This window comes from Bos indicus, chromosome 17 (genome assembly GCF_029378745.1).
Source record: "Bos indicus isolate NIAB-ARS_2022 breed Sahiwal x Tharparkar chromosome 17, NIAB-ARS_B.indTharparkar_mat_pri_1.0, whole genome shotgun sequence".
Lineage (NCBI taxonomy): Eukaryota > Metazoa > Chordata > Mammalia > Artiodactyla > Bovidae > Bos > Bos indicus.
In genome coordinates this window covers 44,726,284-44,738,890 of record NC_091776.1, presented here as the reverse complement: position 1 = coordinate 44,738,890, position 12,607 = coordinate 44,726,284, and the positions used below count along the sequence as shown (strand labels likewise).

At 58.0% G+C, this 12,607-nt stretch overlaps 1 protein-coding gene across 28 annotated transcripts in view; it reads left to right on the top strand.

Annotated features, from left to right (window-relative positions):
• Window positions 1–12,607, top strand: part of FBRSL1 (fibrosin like 1) — an 84,232-nt gene that overhangs the window by 47,611 nt on the left and 24,014 nt on the right. For all 28 annotated transcript variants that reach the window (XM_070769278.1, XM_070769297.1, XM_070769289.1 and 25 more), the window contains exon 5: window positions 3,960–3,989. In XM_070769278.1, coding sequence (XP_070625379.1) covers window positions 3,960–3,989 — 30 coding nt within the window. The remainder of the gene's footprint in view (window positions 1–3,959; window positions 3,990–12,607) is intronic.

Genomic DNA, 12,607 nt, shown 5'->3' with positions numbered 1-12,607 from the left:
CTGTGACACGGTAATTAACGTTCACGCTGAGAGAACAAGGCCAGTCTCTATGGCTGCTGAATGACCGTGTCAGTTTGTGGAGGGTGATGATTTCTGGAAGGGACTCGGTGATGGAGGCTAAGCCCCGCAGACCTCCTGTGCGGTGCCCTAGGGGAGCAGTCACTGTCAGGTGAGGGAGTCTGTGTGCAGGCCCCGAGCAGGACTCGGGTGCCTCCAAGGGCTGGTCGGATAACATGAGGAAGGGGCTGGGGCAGACTGTGGTGATGGTGAAGGTGACAAGGGTGATGATGGAGATGATGGTGATGGTGAAAGCAACCGTGGCGATGGTGATGACACTGACAGGTGATGAAGGTGAAGTTCATTCAGTGACAACAAAGGAGATGATATGGCTGTGGCAGCAGCTCACAGTTAAGAGAGCCCAGCCTGCCAGTCAGCTGCTGTTCTGAGCGCTCCAGTACAGTGACTTGTTGAACCCCAAGCCCACCCCACTGTGGAACCTCTCACCCCCTTCTCTACAGATGAGGAGACTGAGGCTCCAAGAAGTGAAATGAGTGGCCAACATGACTAAGTGGAGGAGTCAGGACAGAGCCCCAGGATCGGGCTCTAGAAGCCTCTGTGTGGCCATGTTCCTAGCATGTGACAAGGACCAGCACTCTGGCCCTCGACGTCAGGAGAGGCAGGGTGGGGGTCACAGTGGGGCCCCGCTAGCACTGGGCAGAGCTGTCATCTGAGCATGTGGCTCCCATTCTCAGTAAGAGGCAGGATTTCGTGAGGAGTCTCCAGACTTTTAAATGTTGGCAGCAATTCTTTTTTAAACATTAGGACAACGGAAGCCTCATCTAGCTTTTGGCTTCTTAAGCCTTGTCTCAAGGCCTGTCCACCCGTGGATGGGGATCAGGGAAGGCTGTCAGTTAAGCCTGGGGGCTACCACGTGTCCCTTGTTATATCACCTCCGTGAACATGGGCGACACACAACGACCTCAGACATCACAGGTCACATCTGTTCGCAGAGTGACGCGGTGGCCTGGGGCGTGGAGGAGCTGAGCTCGGCGGCTCTGTGATGCAGGACCCTGAGCTCACATGTGTCTGACCTACGCTGGGTGGTCATGAGCTCCCAGCAGGGCGCCTCCCCCCAGCCACTCTTTAGAGTCACCTGGGTCCCAGGCATTCGGGCTGACATAGCCTGAGGTCGCCAGGTGAGCTGAGGTGCACTCGGGACTAACCCTGGGCTGACTGACAGATGGGCAGAGGGGATGGCCGTGGACGAGTGGCCCTACTGCTTCGTTGTTTGCTGGCTTGACTAGGCTGGGAGGAACTGGTAGGCCAGTAGAGGGGTGTGGTTCCTGCTGAGTGGGATTGGAATTAGGGGCAAGCAGGGAAGGTTGGGGTTGATGTTGGGCTCTCATATGGGCCAAATAGGGCTCCCTGTCTAGCCACCAGCCATTATGGTGAGGAACACGAGCCAGCACTTCCAAGGCTGGGAGACACCTCCTAGAAACTCCCTAGGTTAGGGCCTTCAGCCATTCCAAAGGGGAGGGAAGCCCTCATTCTCATCCTTTTTGGAAGACAGCAGTAATTATATTGAGTGGTGGTGGTGATAGTGATGATGGTAACGGTGGTGGTGGTGAAATATAGCATTTCACTGTATATAGTAATGAGTATGTGCCCAGCCCTAGAGCTTTGTACATATTCACTCATATAAACCTTACAACAGTTCTGTAGGTGGGCCATTGACTGTTTTCCAGAAGCATACTTGAGGAACAGAGAGGTCATGGCACTTGCCCAAGGCTGCACAGCGGCGGTGGCAGCACAGCGTCAGAGCAGGCATCTGCCCCAGAGCCGTGTCTTGTGCTCCCTGCACACCCAACACTTGCCTAGGGTCTGTCGCCTTCTCTGTGGGCTCCCTGCCTGGGCCCCCACCCACCCCAGGGTGACAGTTTCCAGGGCCGCCCAGCCTAGCCCTGTGAAGGTCGCCTCGCTCAGGCAGCTCCCGCAAGACAGATGTGGCTCTCTTTCCCTCCTTGTCCTGATTAATTGCCTCATTCAATTCCGACTCTATTGCAGTTAAACATTAATTCAGTAGGACTTAATAATGTGAATTCATTTACGACGCAGCCTGTGCTGGCTGAAAACGGTGAGCTGTTTGGTTAATTACAGGCTCCATGCGCTCGCTGGCAGGCACCCTCACCCCCCTCCTCAATGTCACATCATTTAGCTGTCACCAGGGGCCTCTTCCAAAGGTGCAGGAGGGCTGTGAAACCGGGCCTGGGGCTGCTTCCCGGGGAGCCGAGGGACAGGTGTGCTGTGCCCGAGACCCAGCCTTCTGACGGCTTGATGGGATCACAGTTTCCACTTCAGGGGCTCCGTGCCACTAATTAGGCATAAAGAGGCCTGATTGGGGGTCTCCGGCAGCTCCGCTATTTCTGCAGGATCAGAGACATGCCAGCCCTTCTCCAGGCCCCGCTCCCCACAGGCCACGACCCCTTAGTCCCTTCACCCCTCTCTCCTGAAGTGCCAGTCACATGGTTGCACACTTAAGAGCACAGTCCGGGCTCTGCACGTGAAGCTCTGTGTGTTCAGGCTGCTCACCTTTCCAGCTTCACCCCACACACTCCCCTCCTCACCTTCCTGCTCTGCCTCCCAGGTGTCAGCCACCCCGCTAGAGCTGGTCAGCCCCGAGGGGCAGGGGCCTCTTGCCATGGTTGTCCAGCGAGGAAACTGGGCCCACAGCCCCTTCTGCCTTTTGTGAAGGGACCCCCCACCCCCCAGAGGTCTCGGATCAGGCCCTGCAGGGTGCACATCAAAGCTGGGAGGCAGAGGGTACATGCAGCTGCTCTCAGCTTCAGGAAGATCCCCCCAAATACCAATCCCTGTTGCCACAGGTTCCAGGTTGGGGTTCCCACCATCCCCAGGGTCACTTTCCCACCGCGGTGAAGCCCAAGGCAGGCTGGCACAACTCTGTGAACTCTCACTGTACCACTCTAGCCCTTAGCCCAGGGCATGGAGGGTGTGTGCCCCGTTGCTGAGTGGGTCTGGGGTGGGCTCCCCCCCAGAAGCAGCATGTGTCTGGGGAACACCCCCACATGTCTGCCAGGGTCCCATCAGCCTCCTGTGAGTTCCAGGGAGATTTATTTTCAGCGGTATAATTCACTTGACACAAACATGTCACAATTACAGCTGCTGGGAAGAGCTTCTTTTTCCTTTATATTCTTTTAGGGGGAAAATTGCTGTGGTTTCTAGAGCAGCCTTTCTTTTTAGAGCTCTGTGCTTACTGGGAACTGAAAACAAAGATGTGTTTACACGATTGTCACAATCTTTCCTTAACCAGCTGCTCTCACATGTGTAGCGGTTTCTACTGGGGCGTCTGCAGGGGCTGGGCAGTGGGAGCTGGCGTCCCGGGCGCCCCCACCCTGCCCCCACCCTCCTGTTGCTCCGAGGCTGGGCTTTTGCGTCTCCCTCCGCTGAGCCCTGGTCCATGGGCCTCATAGCCACTCAGGAGCCCCTCTTATCTCACCGACCCCCACTGCCAGGGAGCTCAGCACCTGAGAGAGGACCAGAGGGGAGTGGGGTTTACTCCATGTGTTTCCTGGGGTTACCTGGTGGCTCTGGGCCAGCTTGGGCCTGGGGCAGTGGCTGGTCTGTGTCTCCCCGGTCACGTGTCCTCCTTTGTCTCACCTCTGCCTCGCCTACACCTGTGCCCTTCCCCCGCACCAGGGTCTCAATGGAGCTCTGACCCAGAGCTTGCCAGGGGCCCCCAGATCCCTCCCAGCTCCTGGTACCTGGGCCCCTGGCTGGGGCCACCCCCACCCCAGACCCAAGGCCCTGAGTCAGGGTGGGGGTCTGCCAGAGCCACCGCCTCTGGCCCTCCCTACCCCCAGCCCACATTTTCACCGTCTCACCCACTAGTGGCCAGCCTGCCTGCAGGACACTGACTCCCCTCTCTCTCTCTCCCTTTGCAGTGCGACAGCGAGAGCGACGGGGATGACAAGGTAAGCCACACCCCCACACACACTTCACCTGCCCGTCCTGCTGACCTGGCCTCCTGGCAGGCTGGGCCCCGGAGACCAGGCAGAAGGGTTGTGGTTCTCCTGTGGGGCATGTGGGGGGTGGGGGTGGCCTCCCGGGTGTGGAGGTGCCAGCCTGTCCTGGCTGAGGATGCCAAGGACGTCATGCTGAGGTGCTGCCCAGGCTCCCTGGGACTGCAGGACCGTACCCCAGCTCCTGGCCTGTCTGCAGCTGTCAGTCCAGGGTTCCCTGGAATCGGGGCACCATGGGCAGAGCAGGGGCCACGCTCTGTTGGGCCAAGTGCAGCCCCCAGTGTTTCCAAGCTAGGGGTTGTAAACATCACCCCCAAACAGACACTTCTGCTAATAGCAGCAGTGCCTGGTCCCTCACAATCCCCCCAGTCCCTGATTTTCAGGAACAGTGAAGTTTCCACTGTCTCAGGCTTTATGAAGTTAGCACAGGGACAGCGAGGGGCCCTCCCACAGTGCCTGGCCCTCACTCAAAGCACTATGGGGCAGGACCCGCCACTACCCGATGCAGATGTGGCGACTAAGGCACAGAGAGGGTAAGATAGCTGCCCCAGGCCACACAGCTGGAACCCAGGCAGTCTGGCTGCACCATCTTTGGTGAACAAGTGAACAGCCCACCTGAAGAATCTTAGATGGTGAGACTGGCAGGAGGTGGCCGCACCGACGCGATGGAGCCCCTGGTCCTCGGGGTGGGGCCCGGGGGCTGGCGCTGAGCACCGTGGAGGACGAGTGTCCAGGCAGTGAGGGCAGTGCACATAAGGCACTTTGTGAGAGGCGGGCGGGAGGGCTGCTGAGCGCTGTTTGCGCAAGGTTTTGTGAACTGGAGCGTGGTTCCATCAGAGGGTCTGTGCGGTATGTGGTCATCAGTGCTACCTCCCTGGTGTGTCCTGGCCTGCCTGGACTGGAGCTGTGGATGGACAGACGGCCAGCCCCTCTCCTGCAGGCTTCACGCTTTAGCACAGCTCAGCCTGTGAGCAGGTGAGCAAGCGTGGAAAGGATTCAAAAAGGCTGCCTGGCAGGGTGAGCAGGGTCAGGGCAGGCCTGTAGCGCACACCTGGGATCCAGATGACAAGTTTCATGGCAGGGGTACTGGTCTGGGCCGGGTGAGTGGTAGCAGTGGGAATCACATGGTGGATAGAGGAGGTGTGGGTGTGGCCACGGGGGAGGTCAAGGATGTGCTGTCCAAAGTGAGTTGGCCCAGATGCCCTGTGGGGTCGCTGTGGTCTAGACCATCCTAGGAAGGTGACGAGAGGGCAGGGCAGCTGGGAAGTGTCTCTGGTCCTGGGTGCCCTCCCCTCAGCTGTCCTGTGAGCAGACAGGGCATGGTGGGTGCCGGCGAGGTGAACCCCGGGCCAGGTGCCGCATTGCCACAGGCGCTGTCACTCCTGATGCCTTTAATGAATTAGATTATAGCACCTGGGAGAGGGCCATGCTGGCCCTCAGCATGTTGTCCTCAGCACCTCCTTTCATTTAAAACCAACATGCAGGAAAAGTGCTCTGAAGCCGAGGGCTGCTCTGAGGGAGGGTGTGGGAAGGGGGTTTCTGAGACCCTGAGGCTCCTGACTACGCCTTCCAGAGCTGCCTGGTCAGCGCTGGCCCTGGCAGCGTTCTCCCTCCACCCTTTGGTCCACCGTCCTGCAGGAGGCAGGACCCTGGGAGTGGAGACCAGGGGCTGGAAGGGCAGAGGCAGGGCCCAGCCACACACAGTTTCTGCCCCGAGCACGCACACCGAGAACTGCATGGGGCCATCAGCTCCGAGCATCAAGGCCGGCGGGCTGTGACCGAGGGTGCTTGGGGGACCGTGGCTTTGACTTCCTCTACAGTCACACCCACCCTCGAGCTGGCCCAGAAGCTCACTCTGGCCAAATCTGGGGGTGGTCTGGAACCCGTGATTCTTTGTGGCGATTCCCTGTGCAGCCTGAGGGAAGAACTCCTCTCTGGGGGGTCTCTGAGAAGTCCATGGTCCGAGTCCCAGAGCCCTCTGCTGGGAGGAATTGGCTGGGTTCTGTGTTGGGGCCTCAGGGGCTCCTGAGGAGGAAGGGCTGAGTCCAGCCTTCCTCACGCTGACTGGGCCGGGGCCACAGTGGCGGGCCCTGAGTGGGCTGCATGGGTGATGTGGGGACACACCCAGTCCCGAGTGCGACAGCCCATGGCTCCGTTGCAGGGCTGGCCAAGGTCAGGAGGGAGAGAGAAGCCGTCCACTCTCCATGCCCTCGTGTCCCCACCTGCTCCATGACTGATGGGGGCTACAGTGAGCGAGTTAGCACAGAGTGAGTAAGCCTGTCTGCTGCTGTTTGTTTGTAAGGAGACACGTCAGCAGAAGTGGACAGAGCCAAGTCATGCTTTAGAAAGCCCCTTGGCTGGTAAGCCAGGGAAAGGTACAGGTTTCCTCCCAGGTCACCCAAGTTTGCCTTCTCCATGAGCGTGTGGGTCTCCTGTGACACTTGAGTGTGTCCCTGGGAAGCTTGAGTTGGAGGCCAGAGGCCAGGGCTGAGATTCCATGCAGCTGACAGTGGTGCCACTCAGCCTAGGCCGGAGGGGTCCTGGACAGAGCCCCATGAGCTGCCTGATGGAGGGGAGGTCGTGGGGCTTCGCAGAGCAGTCACCTAGGACAGGGGCTCACTTTAGGGCCCAGGGTATTCACCAACCACCATGGCTGAATCTTAGTATTTCTGCCGCTGGGACAGGGATGTGCATGGTCAGAACTGACTGGGCCCCGGATCAGTTAGGAAACGCAGTTTACTTCTGTAATGGAAACTGGACTTAACAGTGGCTTAGTAGTTTCTTTTTCTCACCTAAAGGCCTGGATGTCGGCCTTCTAGGTTGGCATGGCCTGTCTGCGGTCATCAGGTTCCTCTTTCTGCTTGGCATTCTTGGCAAATGGCTTCTTCCTCATGAAAGTGTTAGTCGATCAGCCATGTCCAACTCTTGGTGACCCCATGGACTGTAGCCCACCAGACTCCTCTGTCCATGGAATTCTCCAGGCAACAGTACTGGAATGGGTTGCCATTCCACTTTCCAGAGAATCTTCCCGACCCAGGGATCATCAAACCCAGGTCTCCTGCATTGCAGGCAGATTCTTTACCATCTGAGCCACAAGGGAAGCCCTTCCTCATAGTCACCACTTTAATCCCCGGGGGCAGTTCTAACACCAGCCATCTCATCTGCATTCCCTCTTCTCACATCATTGATCTTACAAAGTGATTGATCACTCCATGGTGAGGAAGGGATGATGTTGGTGCAAAGTGTCCAGTGGAGCTGAAGCAGAAGGAGGGAGGGGATGAGCTCAGAGGGGTCACGATGTAAAAAATAATCATGGCAAGAAGTTCAGCTTTTGTTCCAAGCCCTGTGGGGAACCACCATCCTGGGAGGTCCCTGCCACACAGCCTTACCCTGGCAGTGCTCCCTGGGGACACTAATTATGCACCAAGGGTATCAACTGTGGTTCAGACTTCTTAGTTTCCTCCGTGGCAGGGACACCCGGTTACTCAAGGCTGTTTGGTTCTGAGTCGAGGTGGTGAGTATGGAGAGTTTGGATAACCAGAGAGACCTGAGTGCCTTCTGTCCTTTGCCCGAGCTGGGTTTCTGGACGATGAGTAACTTCCTCTGGGCCCATAAGAAAGCAGGCGCAGGTCAGAGGGCCCTGGCAGACACTTGCCTGGGACTTCAGCCAAAGTGACCATTCGCCTCCCCACCTCAGTTTGGCTGGCCTGTGGCACGGCCCCCTCCTGAGAGCAGAGAGAAGCCCTCTGCCCCTGGCAGTGCTCCAACTGCCTTCCTCCAGGAGCAGAGCCAGTAGGAGCTAGACGGGAGGAGGGCCACGTGTCTCCATAGCATGTCCAGGATGGCCAAAGTCCTGCCTTTAGGAGACCGCCAGAGCATGGGCGGGACGGAGGACAGCATCCACTTACAGCAGCGCCCTGGCCTCCCCCGGAGCCTGGCAGCCAACGGGCCAGGGGCAGCTCCCTGCACACCCATGGGTGTGCCTCCCAGGACAAGTTGGAACAAGCTTGACCTGTCACCTTCCTTGGTGCAGAGCAGATTTGAAGCAGCCGGTTGGAAGCCACCTGGGCTGCTCTGGAAGGAGGGGGTCAGTGAAGGAGAAGCAAGCTGGGCGTGCAGGTGGGGCGGGAGAGTGAGAAGCTGCAGCTGATGGGGTCTGTCCACGCTGACTCACCCACGTGCTGGGTGCTGGCGATGCCATGGCAGGCAGGGAGGGTGGGACGCTAGGAAGGTCCAGGGCCCATCTCTCCTGGCCAGTTTGCTCCAGTATCTGAGGCCAGATGGACCTGTCCCTCCTACCTTGCCCCCAACCCCAGGCTCCTGCCAGCCCACCTGCCCCTCCTCACCAGCCTTGAGCTCTGCCTCTGGCTCCAGGTGCAAACACAATGAGGACATTGTGCCTCCCAGATACAGACAATCAGAGACCAGCCCAGCCCCTGAGGCTGACACCCAGACAGACAGATGGAAAACCTCTCCACCGCCTTTCCTTCTGAGGGACGAGGCCCTGCCCTGGGGGCAGCCCACGCCCCGGGCTGCAGGCCCCCCTCACCACCCCAAAACATGTGGCTCCCCCCCCCACATAATCCCCCCACCATGCTTCCCCACGCTGCCCCCAAGTCCTGCTCTGGGCACCCGACTGCTGGCGGGGAAGGCGGCCGTGCTGCCAGGAGGCTCCAGAGCCCGGCAGCCAGATGGCTGTGGTTGGAGTCTAACTGCTTTTTTATTGGAAAAATATGGGGTGAAAAATTGTGTGGGGCTCATTAGGCAACCCGCTGGCCTGGCCAGCTGCCGTCTGCCTGAGCGGTCCAGCGAGGTGGCTGGCTGGCCAGCACCTAGCTCTCTCTGGAGGGCTGTCTGTCTGTCTGGCCTGTCTGCCAGGCTCAGCCCCCATCCCCGACTCCACCAGGACATGCTCCCCGTGCTGGGCTGCAGGAACAGGGCCTGGGAGGGGGCAGTCAGGCAGCTGGCTGGAGGGCCTGGGGCCCTCTTGAGGGCCAGACTCCCACAGCCAGCCCTCCACCCCCTGAGCCTCGGCTCTCTGCTAATGTTGTGAACTAGGGGTCATGGTGGTTCCTGCAGCTTGGGGTGGAGGCAGGGATTCCAGGGGTTGGTGCTGGCTGCTGAGGTGGTCTGGCCAGCTTCTCAGCCCCAGCCCCACTCTCACCCCCACTTCAACCCCCACCCCTTTTCCCACCCCAGCACATCCTCTTCCAAAGCCCCAGGTCAACCTTGCTGCTTCTAAGCTCTCAGTCCACAGTGAGCACAGACCCCAGTCCAGGCACAGCCTTCTCTGAAACCCCATGTTTTCATCTCTGAAATGAGGCTTAGCAGGTCTACCCCTTAGGTCCCCTGTGACGACAAGGAAGGGGCACACAGACATGACAGACAGCAGTCAGACCACCTGGCATGTGTCCCTGCTGCCATCACGGGGCACGCCCCTCTGGCCCTGCCACTACCACCACGGCCATTCCCGCTGACACCCTCTGAGAAATGCTCAGCACCCAATCCCTGCTTGCCCTTGGAGCGCCCCTGCTCACAGAGGTTTTCCTCCATGTGCCCGGCCCAGCCCCAGTCCTGAGAACACCTGCCGGAGTCTGTAGGAGGCTCACCCATCCTCCTCTCTCCTAGCCGCTGCCCCTCTCCCAGGCCGGATGCTGTGGAGACAGAAGCGCCTGGAGCTAGTGCTCCTCGGGTGCCCCCACCTCAGCTGGAGCAGGGCGACCTCACGGGTGTCCTCACAAGGGTTGGGAGGGGCTGTGCACTGGGACCTGGGGCTGCTCTGCCCAGAGAGTCTTCCCACGGGTCTGCCCAAGGACGAGCCTTTGGCAGTTTGCTCTCTGAGGGTCTTGGGCTGGTACTGGGGGCAGTGCATAGATCCCAGCAAGGACTGTGATCTGGTGACTAAAATGTAGCCCATACCTCCTGGGCCCTGCCCACGTCGGTTAATTCTGCCCCAGCTAACCCTCTGAAGTGACGTCTGTCCTGCAGCCTAACCCACAGCGAGGAGCCTGAGGGACCGAGTGAGGATCTGCCAGGACTGGAGTCCCCAGGGAGAGTCAGGCACTGTCAGGCTACTGCAAGGATCCTAGCAGGCAATGGCGAGGCCTGGGCTAGAGATGCAGGGGTGGGGGTGGTCCTCGTGTCCTATAGCTGCTACAACAAACCACCAGTGACCTAAAGCAGCTCAAGTTTATAGTTCAAGAGGTCAGAAGTCCAAAATGGGTCTCCTTAGGCTAAAATCCAGAGACCCGGGGCCCTTCAGATCGCCGCACCTGCCCTGCTAGCCTCAGAGGAGGCCTGACTGGGCTGGGGGCACCCAGGGCCTGGTGCAGACATGCAAGGTGGGTGGTCTCTCTACCTTGCGGCAGGTGGGAAGGCTGATGGGAACCATGGGATTCATCAGGACACAGGAAAGACCAAGCGCACAAAACAAGTGGATGCTTTCAGACATAGTCAGCTTGAGAACAAATAGGGTGGATGGGGCAGGGGTTAGAGGTAGACCGGGACAGCCCATCCCGTCCCCCCAGACTCGAGGCCTTTCCCCGCACGCCCCGACCCTGCCACAGCGGAGAGTTGGATTAGGGTCCACAAGAGGCCTCCGCCCTGTGAGTCCCGTTCCCTACCCCCATCCCACCTCCACCCCTCAGTAGGACCAGAGGCATCGCCCTACGTGATGCCTCCCACCCCACTAAGGGACCTGCAGACCAGACCCTAGTCCCCAGTCCCAAAAGAAAGGGCTTTGCAGTTATTCTGGCTGAAAGGAGCCAAGCCTGCCTCCCGCCTCCACCACTTCCTCCTGATACCCAGAGCTCATGGCTCCTGCTTCAGACACTGGCTGAGAACGCACTGCCCTCAGGGATGGGCTGGTCAGGGTGCCCCCCTCACGCTCACTGGACTTAAGCACCACACACTGGGCGGGTCAATCCACAGCAAGTTACACTCTCAGGTTTCCGGTTCCGGAGACTCGGGGCCTAGAATCAAGGTGTGGGCAGGGCTGTACTCCCTCCGGAGGAGCCTTCCTGCCTCTGGTGGCCTCAGGCTTCCTGAGCTGGTGGAATGGCTCCCATCTCTGCGTCTGGGGTCATGCGGGCCCTCACACCCCCATGACTGTGTCTCCTCTGTGCAGAAGAAGGCAGTCATAGGACTTGGGCGCCCAGTCTAGGATGCTTACCTGCAGATCCTGGATCCTACTTGCCAAGACCCTCATTCCAAATATGGCCCCATTCTGAGGTCCTGGGTGTGCGTGTCTCTGGGGGCCACACTCAGCCCAAGGCAGGCTGCCCTGTCCTCCTGCCTGCAGCCACCTCGTGGACAGCATGAACCGCAGAGGGCTGTTGTGGCCACAGTGCCGAGGATGGCAGAGGGGCCGCTGCCTTAAAAGCTCTGCTGTGCATCCCCTCAGCTGTACTCCCAAGCCCATCACCAAGCTCCCTCCTCCAGGGCTTTCCGAAGGGTCTTCTCGATTGCATGAAATCTCACATCTCTGGCACAATCTGCATTTACCCCCTTGTAGCTGTTTTGCACTGGATTTCCTTTTTCTGGTCAGTGTGGAGGGCAAGCCAGCAATGAGTGGGATCTTAGTGACCTTCTGTTGTTCAGTCACTATGTTGTGTCCGACTCTTCGGACCCCATGAACTGCAGCCCACCAGACTTCCCTGTCCTCCACCATCTCCTGGAATTTGCTCGAGTTCATGTCCATTGTGTCAGTGATGCCCTCCAACCCTCTCATCCTCTGCTGCCCCCTTCTCCTTTTGCCTTCAGTCTTTCCCAGCATCAGGGAAGTGTTGAAGCTTCAGCGTCAGTCCTTCCAATGAATATTTAGGGTTGATTTCCTTTAAGATTGACTGGCTTGATGTCCAGGGGACTCTCAAGAGTCTTTTCCAGCATCATAGTTCAAAAGCATCAATTCTTCGGCACTCAGCCTTCTTTATGGTCCAACTGTCACATCCATACATTACTGGAAAAACCATAGCTTTGACTACATACACCTTTGTCGGCAAGGTGAGGTCTCTGCTTGTTCATATGTTTTATAGGTCTGTCATAGCTTTCCTTCCATGGAGCAAGCTTCTTTTAATTTCATGGCTAGAGTCACGGTCTGCAGTGATTTTGGGGCCCAAGAAAATAGTCTGTCACTGCTTTCACTTTTTCCCCTTCTGTTCGCCATGAAGTGATGGGACTGGACACCATGATCTTAGTTTTTTGAATGTTGAGTTTCAAGCCAGCTTTTTCACTCTCCTCTTTTAGCTTCATCAAGAGGCTGTTTAGTTCCTCTTCATTTTTCTGCCATTAGAGTGGAATCATCTGCATATCTGAGGTTATTATTTTCTCCCAGCAATCTTGACTCCAGCTTGTGATTCATCCAACTCACATTTCCCATGATGTACTCTGGAAGTTAAATAAGCAAGGTGACAATATACAACCTTGACATATTCCTTTTCCAGTTTTGAGCAAGTCAGTTGTTCATGTCTGGTTCTAATTGTTAAGTTCACCTGCATACAGATTTATCAGGAGGCAGGTCAGGTGGTCTGGTATTCCCATTTCTTAAGAATTTTCCACAGTTTGTTGTGATT